The sequence below is a fragment of the Diaporthe amygdali genome (genome assembly GCF_026229845.1).
Source record: "Diaporthe amygdali strain CAA958 chromosome Unknown NODE_34_length_500367_cov_65_467389, whole genome shotgun sequence".
Taxonomy (NCBI): domain Eukaryota; kingdom Fungi; phylum Ascomycota; class Sordariomycetes; order Diaporthales; family Diaporthaceae; genus Diaporthe; species Diaporthe amygdali.
This window is the reverse complement of record NW_026517054.1, coordinates 109,342-129,000: the sequence shown is the minus strand read 5'-3', so window position 1 is coordinate 129,000 and position 19,659 is coordinate 109,342. Positions and strand designations below refer to the sequence as shown.

Genomic DNA, 19,659 nt, shown 5'->3' with positions numbered 1-19,659 from the left:
GGTACCTTGGTAGGCACCCTGAACAGGCACACGCATTGCAGGCAGTCGCGATAAGAGCTCCGATAAGGCCGTCGCGTCGCCCCATTGATTGTCCCTGTGACCTCATCTGCAGCCGACGCAGTCTGTCGCCCTCACTCTTACTCTCACTCTCACTCTCGTTCTCAGTCTCAGTGCCAACATCGCAAGTTCACCAGAACATCCCAACGTCACCGCTCTGCAACTCTGCAATCCAGAAGCCTTCAAATGTGGGGCAAGATGATACCAACGAGCCACAACTGAGCATTCCCCGAGCCGATAGACCGCCCTCGGCCACTTGCGCCGAACGCCAGATCGGAGTACAGATCGCAAAGACGTCGCTTAGCCAGAGTCTACGCTTATTTGCGTCCTGGCTTGCAAGATGAACTGCGACATATGTCACCGCCTCCATCATCCGCAAAAGCTTCCCTTCCTGTGCGCAGTCGACGCCAGGAATCAGCTCTACGCCAGTCGCATTGCCCATGCAACTGCGTTGATCGAGAACGAGGCTCTAAGTGGGGAAATCAGCTCTGTTCTGACAAGCCTGGATCCTCCTTCGAGCGACGGCGCTGCTGGCAAAACAGTGTACCTTGGGAGGCTGAGGTCCGAGGAGGCGCAAGCTGCGGATAGGACGAGCCAGATCATTGCACAGGCGGACAAGCTACGCACCGAAGTCGAAGCCGCGCGCCGAGAAATTGAAGAGCGCAAAAAGAACAACGCCAGGAGGAAAACAGACTTGGCAGAGGCTTCTAATGGCATCGAGTCACGGCGATCTAGGCATGTGGACGAGGCCGAAAGAGCAATCCAAATGACGAAGTACAAATGGAATCGTAGCTTTGAGAACATGGCTGCCACCAGGAGCTACCTCTGCATGGAAGCTGCGAGGCTGTACGGGCTTCATCGGATCAAGAAGGGCAACTCGGTAAAGTTCGAGCTGGCCGGTATCGAAATGATAGAGCTGCCCGGCATGATTAGTAGGTGTCTCACGCGCCAGTAAGCTCACAACGCACACACACTGACTCGTTCCAGCCGCATCGCCAGAGGCTATCTCAACGTCGCTAGCTCACATCTCGCATATCCTCATGTTGGCTTCTCACTACCTGGCAATACGCTTGCCGGCTGAGGTTACACTTCCTCATCGTGACTACCCGAGACCAACGATATTCTCGCTGGCATCCTCCCACCGTCACGGGGAGGTACCGTTTCCAGGGACCGTGTTATTGCCGCCATCTGAGCCTCGGGACCCCAACCAAAGGCATGTTCCCCGACCTAGGCCACTCTACATCGACAGGCCACTTCTGGCTCTGGCAAAAGAGGACCCTTCAACATACTCTCTGTTCATCGAAGGTGTCGTGCTGTTGGCTTACGACATTGCTTGGGCCTGCTGCACACAAGGAGTGCCCATAGGTGACAAGACGTCGTATGAAGACGTCTGCAACATGGGTCGCAATCTTTACAATCTACTCATCGGTAATCAGTTGACCAATAACCCTGCCGCTCGCCTTGTCCAACCGCCCCCATCCCCCGATACAAGTGGCATACCGGAGTCCTCAGAATCGGTGAAAGATAATTTCGGTGGTAACGCAAAGCCCATGATGGGGCGGTACTCTCACGGTACTATTCACACGTTTCTCGGAAGTGCTGAAGGCAATGAGTTCACTCGAGGTTTCAAGCTTCCCAACCCCGTGAAGCTTGCCGATCGTCTCAAGAAGAAAATGCTGAGCGATGCCGATGGGCTAGACTGGGAAATGTTGAACGATGACGCCTGGGCGGTGGAAGAGCCGATGGAGGAGGGTGTGCAAGGGAGAGGGAAGCAGGCGGGCGAATCAGGCCAACGATTATTCGGCGTTGAGAGTGTGATGTCGACTAGAACTGCTCTCGACTCCACGGTTGCCGATTTCGCACAGGTGTCGCTGGACGAAGCTTCGAGCCCGGAAAAGCCGAGGCCATCTGGGACGAGCGGCTGGACAAAGCTCAAGTCCAGGTAGCTAAGAGTGTTAATTGCCACCGGTAGTAAAAGTTGTGGGAGTTTCAGAGGCCAGCCAATAATTCTGAAGCAACTTGACTGTTGTTCCTGATATTTAGCAATCAGGGATGTTCCGTATCATCACCACGAGCTTCCTCAAAAGAGTCTAAAAGGATTGTTTTGTGAGTACGTCGCTTCCGATCGCCGCCTCAGCGACACCATTGCACAGAGACTTTGCCATAAACAAGGCATCTGCCGCGAACGCCGATGCACAACTTCTTGCCAAATAGCCAACTCTTGCATGAGGCACAGCAATCATGGTTTTCCTCGCCTGGTCACCTATTGGCTGCGATCGCTCCTTTCCAAGTCAGCTGGCTCATACGTGATACAGGCTCATGTAGCTGCACGCAGTCAGCAACGCTCCCTATTGCCATTGGATCCCCGCTTCGAGCCTCAAGATGTCGCTAGAGACAGCACCCGAGCCAAGATGGGCATTGGCAGGACTGCCTTGTTCTACGCCTTGTCCTGCCGGCTGTTGCTGACTTGCATCGACTTATGTGGCACAATCAGGCAGCTACGCGAACTTCCGCCAATGCACGGTGGGCTTCCTGGATCGCAATCGTTCTGAGTAATGAGGCTTGGACGTCAGAAGTGAAGGGCATGCAACATAAAACGACTGGAAGAGCCCGAGCATTTATTCGAAGCAAAATTCCGCTTCCTGTTCTTACTTCTTTCTCAGTCTCTGATTTTCAGATCGCCCATTCTCAATCTCAAAACCTTTTGACCTTGATACCTCAGACGACCATGTCTAGAACTATGGACCTCAATGCATGTTTCCACCATCCTCATTCATGAAGGTGCAGCTCTAACACCATTTAGATCGATGACGGAGCCAGCTCCATTGCAAGCTTCGAGGACGTTGGTGTCAACAGGCTGTCGGGTACGCAATCGGCTCAGGTGAACTCATGCTCCAACACGAAAGGCGACACCGGCAATGGAGCTGTCGCCGATATTAGATACGTTCTTCAATACAAGAGGAAGGGCAATATTGTCGAGTGTAAGTTCAGATCGCCTTCGAAGAGATGCTCGACGTTTCGTTCTGACCATCCTCAGCTCGCCAGAGTAACAAGCCCTTTTCCAACGTGTCCATGAATAGAACTGAGGATGAGGACTCCGGAGTCAAGAAGCCAGTGATTGAGGTCATCACTACTGTTTCCGAGAGGGTCAACAAACGCGTTGGAAGTCGTCGCAGGGACTACTACGACTCTGGAAGCGATTTCTCTTCCCCCGATGAAGATGACTTTGATGTCAACATGAACATGAAGAAGGTTAAAAGAACGGAGATAGTTGTGCACTCCAAGCATCTCAGTAAGTGATTCGCTTGCATAATGATGTTTCCGCATTTGCAACCCACACCCAAGGTGTTTTGTCTTTGTTTTGAGAGTATCATAAAGATGACAGCGATCTCAAAACCGCGAAACCCAATTGGACATCATCTCGATCCCATTCTGTGTTACATCGTCGTTCTTCCTAATGTGCTAGGAAGGGAGCCAGTCACTAATGGAAACCCAGTCAATGCGTTTCGCGCCGTCATCGGATCGTATCCTGGTATCGATCTGCTGGGCGAGACGATTTTGTTCGAAGCCCCCTATTACGCCCTTGCTCACCACAGGGATGCCCTCTCCCGCTATCGCATTGCTCAGCCTCCATCACACAATGACGAGTACGCAGCAACCACTGCGAAGCACATCGGCGTGCTCCTGGACTTCCTGGATAAGTCATATGGTGACAGGATTCGCGAAGAGGAGGTGCGGCACCGACGTAGCACGCCCGTTGCGACCTGTGACTGGCTATGGCTGCTATTCAAGCCTGGTGAAGTTGTCTACAAAGAGCTACACAATATCTGGGTGCCTTTTATTATTGACCGAGTGGTCCATAATTACGCCAGGGATGGCGGACTGCGTCGCTATGAAGTTGAGTGCTGGGGCATCCACTTCAGCGAAGGCAAGATGAGGCGTTACACCAAGTCGTTCGATATCATGTCGTTCTCGGGCGAACAGCCCATCTGCAGTCTTGAGGTCATTCCTGCTACTTTCTTCCCAGAGGATCTCGGAAAGCAGGGGGGTCTCCCAATGGCAGAAAGGCAGATCGCTATGGGCAAGCTATACTGGGAACTGGCGAAGCGTCCAGCTTACAAGGAGCACGATGGACAGGTGGTAATGAGAAATGGTGAGAAGACAGGTTATGTGAGCTATATCCTCTCCATGTTTTTCAAATCCTCACCCCCCTCACCCGGGAAAGAGAGCACATGCAAGAATAACACACTGACTTCGCCGCTATTTAGAACACTGGGCGAGTTATTATCGATGCAGAAGGCTATGATCGCTTCTCCATGGGCCCGAGCAATGGGCCCCAGCGTCAACCTATGTCGCCAACCCGACTCTTACCACCTCCCCCTCCCTTCAGACCCCTTACACAGCTCGGGCCGTACTGTGGGTGCCAAGCATGCGGCAAAGAACGAGATGACTGCCCCGGACCATTCGCCAACTTTGAGGACCTGAACCCCCTGACTGACGCACCGCCCAAGAACGACCTGTACTTTCTTGTGTGCAGCCCCAAGATTCCTGCTTTCGTCCTGTCTGACCGACAGTGGGGCCAGGTCAGTATCGATCATCTCAGTGACGTGAAGTGTGATACCGAGGCATTCAAGTATCTTGTCCTCGACGAGGGCGTTAAGTCAACGGTAAAGGCACTTATTGGGAAGTTCGCCTCCTTGGACGGTCAGGTATCACCTTGGCCCCACGACTTTGTTCGCAACAAGGGAGAAGGTAGGATCTTCCTCCTTCACGGCAGTCCTGGCGTGGGCAAAACATGCACGGCCGAGTGTGTGGCCGAGCTCACCCGACGGCCACTTCTATCCCTGACAAGTGGTGACATCTCTACCTCCATGTCCAGCTGGAGTGTCGAGCAGAACCTTCATTATTTCTTGACCCTCGGCGAGCGCTACGGAGCCCTTGTACTCCTCGACGAGGCGGACGTGTACCTTGAGGAGAGGCGCGCGCGCGACCTGCGCCGTAACGGCCTGGTGTCCATCTTCCTGCGTGCTCTGGAGTATTACCGCGGCGTTCTCTTCCTCACGACCAACCGTGTCGAAAGCTTTGACCCGGCTTTCACGTCTCGAATCCACGTGGCACTGCACTACAAGCGCCTGGGCGATGTCGACAGGGCCCGCATCTGGGCGAACAATTTCGATAGGCTCGAGCGTGACAGTTCCGGGAAGGTGTATATTACCCCGGGCGCGAAGGAACTTGTCTTTGACCACCGTGTCGATGGCGAGGTCAATGTTCTTCGCTGGAATGGGCGCGAGATCCGCAACGCGCTGCAGACAGCTGTAGCCTTAGCTGAGACAGAGGCTTTAGAGGAAGGCTTGGAAAGGGTAAGCATTGCGGCTCGACACATCCGGCAGGTGGTGAAGATGAGTCGTGGCTTTAAGGAATATATGATCAAGAGAAGAGGCTATGACAGCGATGACGACGAGGAGGAAGAAGGAGAGGAGAGTGAGGATGAGAATAGAGAAGAGTGAGAGAGATCGTGTCTTGTGGAAGTGGTATTTACACGTGAGGTCTTACTTGCTGTACACCCAGATATTGAGAAATTGAGAGGCGAGGTAGATGGAATTAGTAGGAACAGCAGTGGGTGGCGAATTTCAGTGCAACATTGGGGGAGACACATTCGTTGAGATGCCAAAAGGGCTGGACTGAACTTTACGGCACAGCTAGAATCCTCGTCAATTCACGACATGCATATCAAGCTGTACCAGTGCCTAGAAGCCACAACTCTGGAAAGAAATCCTATCATTGCTGGATATAAGATTCATGCATTGCGATTACAAAACTGTTTAGTCTAAAAGTTGTAATCGCCCATCTCGCTCTTACATCTCGACCATGCAAATTTTGGCACCCGTTATTAGAAGGTCGTTCATTGTGCTGCCACATTCGCATCAGAGTCCGCATATCCATAGGGCACAAAAGGCTGATTTGTGAATAGTGGCTCCTGTACAGTGGCTCCATAGGTCCTCTCGTCCTTGCAATAGTCACCCCCAGAAGGCCCGATGTGGGAACAATGCACCGAGGGCCTGATCGGGACCATTGGCTGGTGGGCCATTCTGCAAAGGAGGGTATCGAAGCCTAGCTGATATGCGCTCCCGAATGGCACGTCGTTAGTCAGGAAACTGACGCACTGGTCCATGCTGTCATACTGCGTGTTGGTGCCATTACAACTGTTCATGGCCGTTGTGCAGATACTCTTGGCCATCATCGAGGTTGCGAAAGCGGTGAACTGCTCCGACGAGGTCATGTTGAGTTTGTTCATGAGCAGGCCTGAGATGGTGTCGAAATTCCACTGCAACCATTTGAAGGTTGCATCATACTGGGAGATCTGACCCAGAGAGTTATACGTCGCCCAGAAGAGAATCTCAACCGGGTAGGTTATGTTTACCAAGGACGAGTAGAATTGAACCACGGCTGAGTTGACTGCGACGTTCTGGTTGGCGGCAAAATGTGTGATCTTGTAGCTCATCGGCGTGCCCAGAAGACTGAATGCATCTGGGTTGATAGCTAGCTCCGAAAAGAGGCCGAAGATATACTCCGTGTTCAGCTCGCGGCCAACGAAATCCCTCGTCGCATCGACGCGGCCGATAACATCCTCACTGAAGAGAGTTGAGTTGATCGAAAGGGCCTGTATTGAATTGTTCGGATACATATAAGAATCAAGAAACTTGGTCGTCAAAGAGTATAGCTCGTCAAAGGTGAAATTGGCAGGCGCTTGTGAAGGAACTGTCGAATTGCTTGGACCTTCGCAATCAGCAAATGCCAGTGGCACGAGGCTCAAGACAAGCGAGCTGTAACGCATTTTTTTTTTGGTGAGTTGCGGACGAGTCGACCGCAGGTTCATGGACAAAGTTTCGACCGGATCAGCGCAAACAGAGGCTCGCACTCCAAATTATATGCTGAGCCAGGACCATTCACGCTCACCGCGTTTTCACCATTTTTTTCCTTTCCCGTTTTCAGCTGAGTGGACTGTCGTAGACATGTTGGTACACGTACTACCATGTTGGTAACACTGCGCCACTTTGTTGCAGATGCTGTTGGCTCTGCGTGAATTTCCTTACCAGCGTAGTGGAACCAGCGATCCTTCGAGATGACCTTCACCTCTGAGAAAGTGAATGGACAGGCGTTTCGGGTGTTTCGCACAACTGAGAACCAGGGCATATATAAATGTATCACGGTATAGCTTATTAACGACTTGTTGTCACCTTCCCATGTGGCATTTCCACAGCCCGTCCGCATCCACGCACATTCCAAAACCTCGCCTATTAGTATACATTGCGTTCCGCTTCGTGAAGAGCGTGACTCTAACGACTGAAGGAGGGCAATTTCCCGGTGACGTCGAATTGCTATGCTGCCTTTCCCGTGCAGAACCTTCATGGTTTTGGAGTATGAAACGAAACGCCTTGGGAGACATTGCCAATATCGTTCGGGGTGGGGAGGGGGTCGCATCATTGTTCGCAAGCCGTCACTATCAGCAATTCACCGGCGTGTCATATTCACAATCCAACAGGACAATGAATTGTCGCAGTCCGATGTTTCAAGCGGTGGGCAGGACCTTCAACAGACTTAATTTTAAGCTTTGTGAGAGGTTGCAAGCAAGTCACCGCCCCCTTTACGCCTGGCAATGCTACGTTCCCTACTTAGAATTGCCTCTTGATAGACACAGCACTGAGGCGAATGAGTTTTCATCTCACAATGATTTCCACGTGTCCAATTTCGGCAATGACGCCAAGTATCTTTTACGAGCACATCTCAACCGAGATATTCCAATGTGGCCCGGGAAACCCACGGCTTTTCTTTCCTCTTAGCCCGGCGAATGCGCGTGTCCATCTGTTGCTGCCTCGGTCTTTAGGGGGACCAAGCATCTTTCCATAGCTTCGACTCAGTGAAGAGTTGACACATCTAGCCTTCTGCTTCAACTTCGTATGCATTGGACTTGTGCTTTGGTTCGAATTTGAAGCCCTGAGGCACAGGCCCGAGGAACATTTCGCTAGCAAAGTCAGCTGCTATCATTACTCTGAGGGCCAGGGGCCTGCCGGGATGAAATTTGCACTTACCTAATCTTCACCCAGTCCTTATAGTTGTCACTCGCAAGTAACGTCTCCATATCGTCGCGTCCCCGATAAGCTGGTGGGCGATCATTGATCTTGGGAGGGAGATGCTCCAAAATCCCGACAGGAATATACCGATGGGTGAAACTCAAGTACTCCAGGAGAAATTTCCTCGTGGTGCTCACACCAAGCTCGTCGGAGCCCCATGCCTCGATGCCGTAGCGGGCAAACTTCTCGACGTAGCCAAGACGCTCAGTCGCTGACTTGTCGAGATACTGGCCCTTGTCGATCTCCTCGAATATCCACGGCTTGATAAGGGCACCGCGAGCTATCATTACAGTGTCGACACATGCGTTTTGAATATCATTGAAGTAATCGACATGCGAGTAGCAGTCTCCATTTCCAAGAAAGAACACTCGACCACCATTGGGCAACGTGCTCGGATCCGGCTCGCGCGCCGTGTCGGTCAGCTCAGCCTTCTTTTCGCGGTAGGACTGGATCATGGCGCCGCACTCTGCTATGTAGCTCCAGTCCGCGGCTGAACGGTACCGCTGCTGGCGGGACCGGCCGTGGAGCGTGATTGCGGCGCACCCCGGGGCGCCGAGAACATCGCTCGCCTCAGTGCTTCCAAACGCCAACCGCTCGATCGTCTTCTTCGCCGTGGGCTTATCGCTCTTGACACCCAGCCGAAGCTTTGTTGTAATGGGCACCTCTCCTGACACAGCATTCATGCCACGCACCATGCGCTCCAGCTTCGACGGCATGTCGAGTAGTGCGGAGCCGGCGCCTTCCTTGTAGACCTTGTCAATTGGACAGCCGCAGTTCAGGTCTATAAGACGAAGGTGAGGAAGGTATTCAGACAACGCCTGTGTAGTCTTGATAGCAATCCAAGGCGCGTTGGCAGCAATTTGAGCGCCAAACCTGAGGTCACGGGTGTTGTCGTAGCCAAGGGGCGCAGCACTAGGGTTCTCAAACCGAGGCGGCGTAGTCTCGCTCTCGTGAGCCTTGAGGAGTGCCCATTCGGATCGTTGGCCTTGGAGGACGTGCATGCCGACAGCCATTTCTGAGTACGTTGCTCCCGCCCCGAGTTCGACACAAAGGCGACGGAATGGCAGGTTGCCCTGGGTGGTCAACGGTGCCAAGACTGGTGTCTCGCGGCCAAAGTAGACTCTTCTCTTCTCGGATGGCTTGAAGGGCGGGTCCACAAAGGACGCCCGATATTCTTGGGTTTTTCCTTCTTGGGTTTTCGGTGTGCCGTCGTCGCTTTTGGAGTTGAAGATGCCCCTCGCCAGTTTAATGTCTTTCTCTTGCCACTGGATGACCTGATCGGACTTGGAGAAGTCCTTCTTCTTTCTAGAAAGCTCCATCTTCTTGGCTCCCGGGACGTTGTTCACGATGCCTGCAAAACCGTCGGCGAAACCATCGTTGTCTGCCTCACTCTCAGACGGGAATCGGCTTGAGTCCCTCACAAGGCACAGCTCCTTCCTGCCGTCGTCGTGGGTAGTCTCCGTCATATGTGACTTGACAAAAAGACATTTCCAACCCATGTGACATTCACCAGCCTTCTCCCAGATGGGGCACTTGCCGCCAAAGACTTGAAGGTCCGAACGCCTGCCATCTGCAAGATATTTGCGAAGATCGTGGAGCCGATTGCAACGCGCGCCGTGCTTGCACTCCTTTGGTGAGAACTCATTGGAATGGGCACGCGTCTGACACAGCTCTTGAGCATCGCTTGAGAAGCCGAATTGTCTTTCAGTGTTGAGACCACGCTGCTTTTTCTTGCCCTTAGCTCTGCCGCCCTCGCCTCTGCCATCGAGGCCCTGGCCCTCAGCGGCGTCGTCATCATCACCAGCCTTGACCTCGACTTCCTCTGTCTCGAGGACTCGGCTTTGCACTTTGATCACATATCTATGAGCACGTCAGTCCAGCCTGCTCATTGCGTAAAGCTGCGGGTCAGGCTCGCCTACTCTTGCTTGACAGGCGCGGTGCCCTTTGGCAAGGGTTTGACGTTGGTCTCGGGTGGCTCAGCCTCGGTCTCTGCAACGACGCTGCCATTCTCGGCCCTTGCCCTCTTAGTAGCAGGCTCCTCGTCTGGGCGTTCGAGATGTCGCTTCTTGTCATTACCAACCTCGTCACCATTGAGCCTCAAAGCCTCGGTGACCTCGCCGTTGGCGTCCATGGTGGCTACGACCCCAGGGGGAGGGACGGGGCAAATCCCTGGCAAGGGCTGTTTCTGACAGCTGGGGGTTTCTCTCAGAATCCTCACGAGCAAGCAATGTGCGGATTGTGGTGCTTGAGTAATTTTTTGGAGAGAAGAGGGTCGGTTACTGTACTGCTTGTAGTCTATTTACCAATGAAGTTTTCAGTATTTGCCTGCCGTCGATGACGGGCGACTTTTGGCACTACTGTTACTGTGGAGAGACGGACCCTGCAGCCAGCTTTGTGGGGCAAGACCTGCATCACTGCACGGCAAACAAGGCTTTGATGTGCTGCAGCTGTTAGCTGACGGGGCCAGGCCATAGCCCTAGGTAGGATGTCAATCCAAGATCTACAAGCAGGTGCAGCTCCAGCCTGGCAGCCTGGCAGCCTGGGCAGTTTGACAGACCGGATCCCAATGATTCGGGCCCGAGGTCTGACCTCCAACGGTGTTGGTTGGCTGCGCAGCACGGAGCACAGAATACGGGACCTGGGAGACCAGGCTACCTAGGCAGATACCACACTAGGTATCTCCGAGTTGTGGATCTGTTGAGGCCTGGCCTAACTCGGACCGTAGGGGTACAAGTGCACGTATCGTATTTGCCTACCCAAGCACCTAGGTAGGGCAGGTAGGGAGGTCCCCCGGTGGATAGGACACAGAAACGGGGCCCTGGGCCCAGAAGCAAATGCAGGGTTGGCTGCTGTCAGCTCAAGCTTTGGCCTTGGGGTTTCAGCTCCGAAGCATCGCATCACACAACACCGCCAGTCTACCGTCTGCCAACACGCACAGTTCCCATGGATGGACTACGGTAGGCTTTACCTTTCTAGGATGCTTGGTCTGCCACGTAGTTTACTTGGGCTTTGGGTCTGTTACTGGCAGACTGGGAGTGTGTCCCTAGAACATGTACGCATGCATGTGTCTAGCTGCCCTAGGTATTCGCGTAGACTATACACCTAGGTACGTACCTAGCTAGGTATGCATATAGTCTACATGCGCAACTGTAGACAGGTACGCACGCAAGAGGTCGGCAGACAGAGAGAGCACAGGCGGGACCTCCCCTCGCATCTGTCAGGGGCAATCAATCCAGGCACGCTAAGCCTTCCCACCTGCAGGTCCACGGGTTGCAGCCCGCTGGGCACAAATTAGAGTGCTGATTGCTGCCGAGTCCCAAGGGCTGCGGGCTGCGCATCCTCCGTCCAATCCAACCCAACCCAACCTGCCTGGCGTGCCTGGCACCTGGGTACATCACACCGACTTGGGTAGTACCTTAGGTACCTACGCAGACTAGAGCAGATGCGTGCGTGCATGAATGTCGGATCGCTGCCCTTTCTCTCTCCTCCCATCTCCCTCCCAAAACCAACATCCAGAAACCACGGCATCCTTCTCGCCCTCGCCCTCGCCCTCACGGCCAATTGACCAGAATCACTGCGACCAAGACACCCCTTTGGCCTGCCCTCCTCTTCCGCCCGCCTGCCGACCTGCCAACCCCAGCCTCCAGCCCTGGCCATCCTTCTGCTCTCGGCCGTGACATGATCGCCTGAGGTCGTCCCCAAACATGGCTGATCAACCAGCCAGACCGAAAGAAGACAAGCAGACGTCGCCCCTGAGATCAAAGATCGTACGCTCCCAGAAGATCTCCGCCGCCGCCCCAGGCCCCTCTCCCTCCCCGTCTCCCTCCTCGGAGCGCGCAGATGTGCCGACCCCTCTCCCAAAGTACGACAGCTATCAAGACTCGACCGCCGCCCCGGACCGTGCCCCTCCTGTGCCGCGCAGCCATACGCCAGGCCACCTCTCCTCCAAGAGCCAGGTGTCCAGACGCAAGCCCTCCACGTCCGAGCTCTCAATAAGGCAGCGCGCCCAGTCTGCTGCAGCCGTGTCCTCTGCTTCGACCCCGAACGCCTCCTCCAGCGGCCCGCCCCCCGTCAGTATAAGGAACGCCGCGGCAGCCTCATCCTCAAGCGTGAACAAACCGAGGGAGAATGGCGAGCAGAGGGGGGACGGCAGGCCAGAGTCAAGAGACGATGCATCCGCCGGTGGGGCCCGCCCACCAGCCCTACGATCTACGTCAGCCATAGCAAGCAAGGCGGGACCGTCCGCCCCCTCGACGGACTCACGCTCGACCACCAACGGCACCACCCGGTCATCCACCACCCACCGCGCCTCAGCGACATCCACCCCGAAGCACTCGGCCGGCGGCACATACAAGCCATTCCCAGCCCTCGCCTCCCCTACAACCTCCACCCACGTCGCCCCGGCCCCGAGCTCCGGCATGTACTGGTCACGAGCCCCCGTCTCAGGCCGCCCACACCCGGCCCTGAGGGCCCACACAACAACAATCATCGGCAGCAACATCTACGTCTTCGGCGGCTGCGACAGCCGCGCCTGCTTCAACGACCTCTACGTCCTCGATGCTGACGCTTTCCATTGGTCACAACCATACGTGTCAGGCGACATCCCCGTCCCGCTGCGGGCCATGACCTGCACCGCCGTGGGCAAGAAGCTGGTCATCTTCGGCGGGGGTGACGGGCCTGCGTACTACAACGAAGTGTACGTGCTCGACACGGTGAACTTCAGGTGGACCAAGCCGCGCATTCTGGGAGACCGGATCCCTTCTAAGAGACGGGCGCACACGGCATGTCTGTACAAGAACGGCATCTACGTGTTCGGCGGCGGGGACGGCGTGCGGGCACTGAACGACATCTGGAGGCTGGACGTGAGCGATCTGTCCAAGATGAGCTGGAAGCTGGTCTCGAGCCCCACCGACGAGGTCAGCAGCAAGACCAGGTCGCCCGGCGGGAGCATCACCCCCGGCAAGGAGTCCAAGCCCAAGGCCCGTGGCTACCACACCGCCAACATCGTCGACGGCAAGCTGATCATCTTTGGCGGCTCCGACGGCGGCGAGTGCTTCAACGACGTGTGGGTGTACGACATCGAGACCCACGCGTGGAAATCTGCGCCCGTGAGCGGGACGTTTAGGCGGCTCTCGCACACCGCGACCATCGTAGGGTCCTACCTGTTCGTGATCGGCGGTCACGACGGCAACGAGTACTCCAACGACGTCCTGCTGCTCAACCTGGTGCAGATGACGTGGGACAAGCGCAAGGTCTACGGGCTGCCGCCCAGCGGGAGGGGCTACCACGGGACCGTGCTGCATGACTCCCGGCTGTTGACAATCGGGGGCTTCGACGGCGGCGAGGTGTTTGGTGACGTGTGGATCTTGGAGATGGCAGTGCATGCGTATTACTCGCAAATCAGCCACTTCCAAATCGAGCTGTAGACAGGAAGACCCGGGGGCCCGGGGGGGGGGGAAGGGCACGCGCGGCGTAGCAAAAGTCGGATGGGTTCACTGTGATGCGAGTCGGAGTCGAGGAGGATGCTACTGGCTTTGATTTCCTTCCTTCTCGATGATGATACCCATTCACTTTGTCTTTTGGGTTGCAGCTGTCCGGAGAACGGCGCTGCGGCATGTATCTATCACTTTATATTCAGGCGCCATGGGGACGATGTACTGCAAGTTCCAAGGTAGTAAGGAGATGGGGGTCGGGCGGATTGGGGGAAGGCAGCGCGGAGTAATGATCTTTTGGGCATAGGGCTGATTAGGAATGTACTGTCTATATATGATCCGGCCGATTTGGTCAGTCTCATGTCCATTTTGTCTTCTACCCAAAACCGCGGCACATCTACGCCAGGCCTCGACCAACACCCCAGCCGTGCCCAGTCCCTGAACACCATACATGCTGTTGTGGTAATGTACAGAAATGAAAAGGACGCCACCGATGCACCAGACGCCTCGTTTTGCAGCCCGTCGCTCTGCAGTCGTGTGAAAACGATGCTTATATTCCATCCCCCCCCTTTTGTTGCTTTGTCGCCGTAGCGCGCACTCTCCGCTGCCAAATTATTCGAATTTTTCAATTGGCGGCGCTCGAGGGCGCAGGCTCAGCAGCCTTGGGCGCAGGCTTCTCCCTGGTGGCGCCTTGGTCCTTCTTCTGCTGCAGGCGACGCTCCTCTGCGGCAACCATGTCTGGATTGAATCTCGTTAGCAGGACAGTCGCGCGCTGTCAGACGGGCAGAGTATAGGATGAAAGCTTACCCTTCCAGAGGTCCTGACCCTCGTACTCCTCCTTATGGATCTTCTTCTCGATCAGGTGCTCGTGCTTCGGGTCGTTGGGGTCGACAACCATAATCGTCTCCCAGCGGCCTTTGCCTGCCTTGGCGTCACTCGTCTCGAACGCGGCCGTTGCGATCAACACGGCCAGCGTGAGACCCTGGGCGTAGACACGGGCCTGGACGAGCTTCTGGGCGGTGCTCAGGTACTTGTCGCGGCCCACGATGGTCAGGGCGAGGGCCATGGCGGCGATCCAGGAGGCGAAGACGATGGAGTAGCGGTTCTCCCGGCCCCAGTCCATGAGCTTCTGCTTGTCGCCGCCGGACTGCTTGGCGGACTCGATCATGCGCTGGGTCTCATCCTTGTAGAAGTTCATGGGGTCTTTGGACTTTTGGAAGGAGATGGAGTAGCGCTCGGCGGTGGTGATGGCGCCAAAGGTGGCGGCGGACGAGACCAGGAAGGTCCGGAAGGGAAGCGTCAGGCTGCGGAAGGCTGCATAGCGGCGCGAGGCAGCGAGGACGCCGGCCAAGCCCAGGCCAAGGCCGACGGAGCCGCCCATGAAGCCGCCCTTGAGGACCTCATTGTAGTGGGCCTGTTCCTCTTCTTTGCTGATAACCTTCATTGTGTCTGGTGGGTGTTCGAGGAGGGGCCTGCGGTGTCTGCGTTCCCGAGTGTGGGGCGGGTTCTTCCTCCGGGGTGGACTGGCGGTTTTTGTCTGCCCTCAGTAGGTTGTGGTCGTTGGCAAAAAGGCCCACGGGTTATTGCACACGATTGACGGTAGACGAATCGTTCGATGTTTGGGGTCCTGTCGCGGTGCGACGCTCGATAGGTGGCGCGGAAGCTTGTAATGACGGATATCGGCAGATGGTCTGATCTTGGTGGTCCGGTCACTATCAGTGTATGACGAGATGTGTAATGCTGAGGTGCGATGCGCGTTGGCAGAGCAAGAGACGAAGCTTGGAGACAAGAGATACTAGGCGGACTGTATATATAAAATATATATAAACCCTGGGTTCACAAACACAGCACAATTGAAATCTTCCAAGATCTAGGTCTAGGTTGACCGTGGTGGTGACAGCGCAATTTTGTCATGCCATGTTTTTCCCGAGACCTCAATGATGATGTAAACGGGTGCTGCAGTTGGCCGCCAGGGATCCAATCCGTCGCTTGCCCCATTGGCAGAGGCCGGACCAGACCCCGAATTACGTCCGCCCCGCGGCTGTGCGCAGCATCAGCAGCAGCAGCAGGAGGCCAGGGGCGCTGACAAAGCCCAAAAAGGCCCCGAGCTTAGAGGCTCAGCAGCACGCTGCGGCAGAACATGGCGAGCGCCGAGTCGGAAAGCTGAATGTCCTCATTCCTGAGAATTTTCGTAGGATGCCGAAACATTCGACTTTTCGGTGTTTGCTTGGGCCTGTCGTCCGCATCTCGTACCTGCTTACCGAACAGGACAACTAATTTACGAGACTCTCGCTGTCTCGAACCATCATCCATCCTCCTTGAACTCAGAAGAGAGAATTGACTGCCTCTAGCACCGCTGGTCTCGTCTACCAACGCTTGCCCAGACAATGTGCAACACGATACCACCAAATACCGACAGGTGCCGATACAAGGTGTAGCTATATACCAGCCCGTCTTGACCAGAAGAAGATATCGGGAGGAAGCAGGTAGCAGAGAGACGGGTCGGTTCCCTAGTGGAAGGGCTTCCTCTGATTATGAAGCTTCCGTTAACATACAAAGAGATGGCGGGCATAGTGTTCCGGTGTGTCCGTGCGTGGCGGTCTAAAAGGGGGGCCGGCTGCCAGAGCGCTTTAGCTCCCCATCAACGGTTGACCTCTCCTCGGAGAAGTGCGCCTCACCCACTCACACATGAGTCGCCGCCCGTCCCAGCCCGCCCCTGCGAAGACGTTCGCCGGCCCGGGGTCCAAACGCCGTTACGTGTATTCTCTCACCTTGTGAGGTGATCCCGGGGTGTAATTATTGTACGGCAGGTGTGTGTACTGTGACTGTGTGTGCTTTGCAAGACGGTGGGGACGGTGGACACTGGGCACCCTCCACCAGAACGCCGCACGATGACGGCGGTGAGATCTACCGAAGCCACCCCGGTAGTGTGTGGCGACAGTCTCAAGGCTGGCAGACTGTCGCCTTTCCAGACAGCGGCTTAGGCGCTCTAGCCGCCTAGGCCGTGTAAAACTTAGGGCGCTGGCGACGCTCGATGGCCTCGTCAGGCTTCGAGGCTCCTCTCTGAAGCTGATGCTCCGATCGTCCTTGTGCTTACTATTCCCAACCGTTGAATGCACAGTACGCAGCATGCAGCCACTCAGGGGGTGACTGCGCGTCTCGTGCGTGAACCTGTCTCATCTCGTCCGCCGGCGAACCGCCTTGGCCTCTTTTTACTTGGGTCTCCTTGCTTGTCGTGGAGAAATTGACTTTCGTTCCGCTTTCTAGACGTCTTCTCGAAGGCTTCCTAATCGGCCTTGCAGGACTCGGACGCGGACTTGGCGCACGTTGTCAGTTGTCAGTTGTCAGTCACCGGCAGCGGTGACCCATGGGCTGCAAGATGCACCACCTGCTGTAGACAGTTAGACCATGAATGTGTGATTCGCTTCTCGTGGTCTGTCAAGCAGTCGCGAGACGGATTCCAGACACACAGGTGTGTACAGAGTCTTGTACTGTTACATGTGCATGGTCGGTGATCAAGCTTGACTGAAATTGGTATGCGGCCCCGGCAGGGCTTTTCAAGCAGATCGGACTCGCGTGCTCGTCACTGACTATGGCCCACAGTCTGCACTTACTGTGGTTTAGCGCACGGCGGATTCAGTAACAACGGCAGAAGCCGAGGCAATCGTGGCACCAGGGCATAGTGCTGTGGTCTGTCGTTGTCGGTGGGTGTCATCTTCCAAGGGGTTTCCACACGGGCAACGGGCAACGTTCACTGCCAGGACTGCGTACTGTGGTGAAGAGGAATTCTCACCGATAGAAGAGCCGTCGGTTTTCCGTTCTGGGACCGCCCCCAACGCACGGCGACCCAATTGTTTTTTCCCTCACTCTCGATCGCTCCCTGCAGGCTGCACCTCAAATCTGGCGATCGGCGCATGCATCCATTTCTCCATTTCTCCCCTCCTTCATCAAGATAGTTTCGATGAGACGGCCAGGGACGCAAGGGCCTTTCTTTGGCACAAGGGCCAAGCATCCAAGCGACTAAGTCTGGGCTCTACACAGTAGCCTACCAGGGAATCGAGTAGTTCCGCACAAAACAGATCTCATTGCTACGAGCACGTCCCACCGTCTACCGCCTGCCCGCAGCACACCGTTTCGGGAAATGAATCTAAGCGGTCGCGGAATTCTGGATCGTGACTCGGTTGCGTCGGCTGGGACTACTACTTCTGCAGGCTAGGAACTCTGGCAGGCGCCAGACAACGGCCATCCGTGGCCCCATTACGTACAGTCTCGGCGCACACAGCCAAGCAATGTCCCAACTTCGGGGGGTAGCTCCGGGAACTCGCCGAATAGCGTCACTACGGCCACGTTTTTTCCAGAATAGGGGTCCAAACCCACACTGCTTCCGCCGTACAGTACTGGGTAAATTTGCTCCAGGGTTCCTTCAGAGAGCGCCGCTGTGTGTCAAGCTGCTAGGCCGCCGGGCGTGCTGGTTGGTGGAAAGGGGGACCGGCTTGCTATTACTGTATGGCGATGGCTGGGGTTCCACCCAGATTACTCCTGGCCGTTCTGGCTTGTGATAGACAGGACCTGACAAGGGGGCGGACCACCGCAATAGAATACTGTCGCAGCGGCTACTGCGACGCTTTCACAGAGCGGCAGAACAAATGCACGAATTCTCGGCGTCAGGGTGCTTGCTTGATATGCCAGTCCTGCCCCGGTCACTGCAGTGCATTGCCTTTTCGCTACTCGTGCCGGCGGACTTGCCTTTGGCTGCTCATTGTGACTTGCGGGTATTAGTAGAACCGCCAGCCGCGGCTGTCAGTTCTTGGTTGACTTGTAAGCGGCCGTCTTCTTGAATTCCGATGTTCCACCCAGACCGTGCGGGACCATTAAGGTCTTACCGCGAGCAAGATGACTCTGGGGAAGCACTGGGGTGTTCAGCATTGTTCCAGGCCACGCGTGGGCGGAGAGGCCAAGGCCAAGGCTGCGGACGCTCGGGGCAATCTTATGACTCGGACAACTTTCCGACTGAGGCAAGAGGCAGCCTTGCCGTCCCGGCCGTCGCTGCCGGTCGGTGGCTGTGGCAAAACGGTCCGTCTTTCAGCAAAGCAGGTCCGAATAATCTGACCAGCTATCGAAAAAATCAGAGGTTCGTGCTGAAGCGTCGTCACCCCAAAGTCTTTGTCGAAGTTGTTTCTATAGTCGTTGTTTTTTCTTGTAAAAAAATCCCGGGGGGGGGGGGGGAGAGGCGGGTGGAGCGGTATTTCCACAACTGTAGTGATGCGCAAACGTACCCGGTACCGACCTTGCCGGCTGTGCTCTACATCAGTTTATGACCAATAGTCGCGAGACTTTGACTGACCGCCTCAGTTGGCATAAAGTCACAGCAGCGCAGGCTTGGCTGGAGGCGCATCCGAATGTCCTGCCGTTTGTTCTGAAAGCAGCCAGCACCTCAGGTCGCAATGGCACTAGTAGAGGTACGGTTTATGAACTCTAACATGACTCTGTACTGAGTTCGAAGAAGGGGAAGAGGCCATGACCAGGGCAGCGAGTATTGTTGGCCGGGGGAGGGTGCAGGTTGCAACGATAATGTGTGATGGCAGATCGGATGCCAGGGCAGCGATGACGGCGTCGACTGGGATGAGCTGAACCATGCCGTCGATCATTGCAGACGTGGGTGCTCAGAGTCTGTCGTCCCTGTCGTCTAGACTGCCTGACTTGGGTGCGGAACTGGCTGCAACGTCGCCATCCGACGGCTGGCACTCGCAGATCGTTGTGTTAGAACCTCGGGGTTTCGATGGGGTTATTTCGTCAAGCTGTGGGCCCCATTTTAGGCTGCCTGGGCGGCTGGACAGTCTGACTGTGCGATGCGAAGTGACATGAGCTCCAGATGTTGTGCTTCATTTCATGCACGTCCAAGGATGCCCACGCCCCGTGTGCTATGTGCTCTTGGTATTGAGCGCGAGCAGGTGAAACCAGGTCCCCTTCGAGCGTTCCACACAGGACCACAAGGGGATATCCGTACAGCGGACGGCCTGGCAGCTTGGGTGAGGCTG

The 19,659-nt window shown here is 55.6% G+C and overlaps 7 protein-coding genes across 7 annotated transcripts; 3 read left to right on the top strand and 4 right to left on the bottom strand.

Annotated features, from left to right (window-relative positions):
• Positions 1–397: 397 nt before the first annotated feature.
• J7T55_005442 (uncharacterized protein) lies at positions 398–2,003 on the top strand (the record flags this gene model as incomplete). The annotated part of the gene is made up of 2 exons (XM_053132938.1): positions 398–989; positions 1,045–2,003. 2 exons carry the CDS (start codon positions 398–400, stop codon positions 2,001–2,003), a joined length of 1,551 nt encoding a protein of 516 aa, XP_052989062.1.
• Positions 2,004–2,439: 436 nt separating this feature from the next.
• Positions 2,440–5,564, top strand: J7T55_005441 (ATPase family AAA domain-containing protein 3B; the record flags this gene model as incomplete). The annotated part of the gene is made up of 6 exons (XM_053132937.1): positions 2,440–2,491; positions 2,552–2,580; positions 2,861–3,038; positions 3,095–3,349; positions 3,554–4,227; positions 4,326–5,564. 6 exons carry the CDS (start codon positions 2,440–2,442, stop codon positions 5,562–5,564), a joined length of 2,427 nt encoding a protein of 808 aa, XP_052989061.1.
• A 395-nt stretch (positions 5,565–5,959) lies between these two features.
• Positions 5,960–6,892, bottom strand: J7T55_005440 (uncharacterized protein; the record flags this gene model as incomplete). The annotated part of the gene is made up of 1 exon (XM_053132935.1): positions 5,960–6,892. One exon carries the CDS (start codon positions 6,890–6,892, stop codon positions 5,960–5,962), a length of 933 nt encoding a protein of 310 aa, XP_052989060.1.
• A 1,100-nt stretch (positions 6,893–7,992) lies between these two features.
• Positions 7,993–10,320, bottom strand: J7T55_005439 (tRNA-dihydrouridine synthase 3; the record flags this gene model as incomplete). Its single annotated transcript, XM_053132934.1, has 3 exons — positions 7,993–8,080; positions 8,148–10,049; positions 10,109–10,320. The coding sequence occupies 3 exons, from the start codon at positions 10,318–10,320 to the stop codon at positions 7,993–7,995; spliced, it is 2,202 nt and encodes a 733-aa protein (XP_052989059.1).
• Positions 10,321–11,893: 1,573 nt separating this feature from the next.
• Positions 11,894–13,615, top strand: J7T55_005438 (uncharacterized protein; the record flags this gene model as incomplete). Its single annotated transcript, XM_053132933.1, has 1 exon — positions 11,894–13,615. One exon carries the CDS (start codon positions 11,894–11,896, stop codon positions 13,613–13,615), a length of 1,722 nt encoding a protein of 573 aa, XP_052989058.1.
• A 631-nt stretch (positions 13,616–14,246) lies between these two features.
• On the bottom strand, positions 14,247–15,065 carry J7T55_005437 (mitochondrial hypoxia responsive domain-containing protein; the record flags this gene model as incomplete). The annotated part of the gene is made up of 2 exons (XM_053132932.1): positions 14,247–14,359; positions 14,429–15,065. 2 exons carry the CDS (start codon positions 15,063–15,065, stop codon positions 14,247–14,249), a joined length of 750 nt encoding a protein of 249 aa, XP_052989057.1.
• A 3,356-nt stretch (positions 15,066–18,421) lies between these two features.
• J7T55_005436 (uncharacterized protein) lies at positions 18,422–19,269 on the bottom strand (the record flags this gene model as incomplete). The annotated part of the gene is made up of 4 exons (XM_053132931.1): positions 18,422–18,681; positions 18,898–18,916; positions 18,966–19,037; positions 19,102–19,269. The coding sequence occupies 4 exons, from the start codon at positions 19,267–19,269 to the stop codon at positions 18,422–18,424; spliced, it is 519 nt and encodes a 172-aa protein (XP_052989056.1).
• Positions 19,270–19,659: the final 390 nt, after the last annotated feature.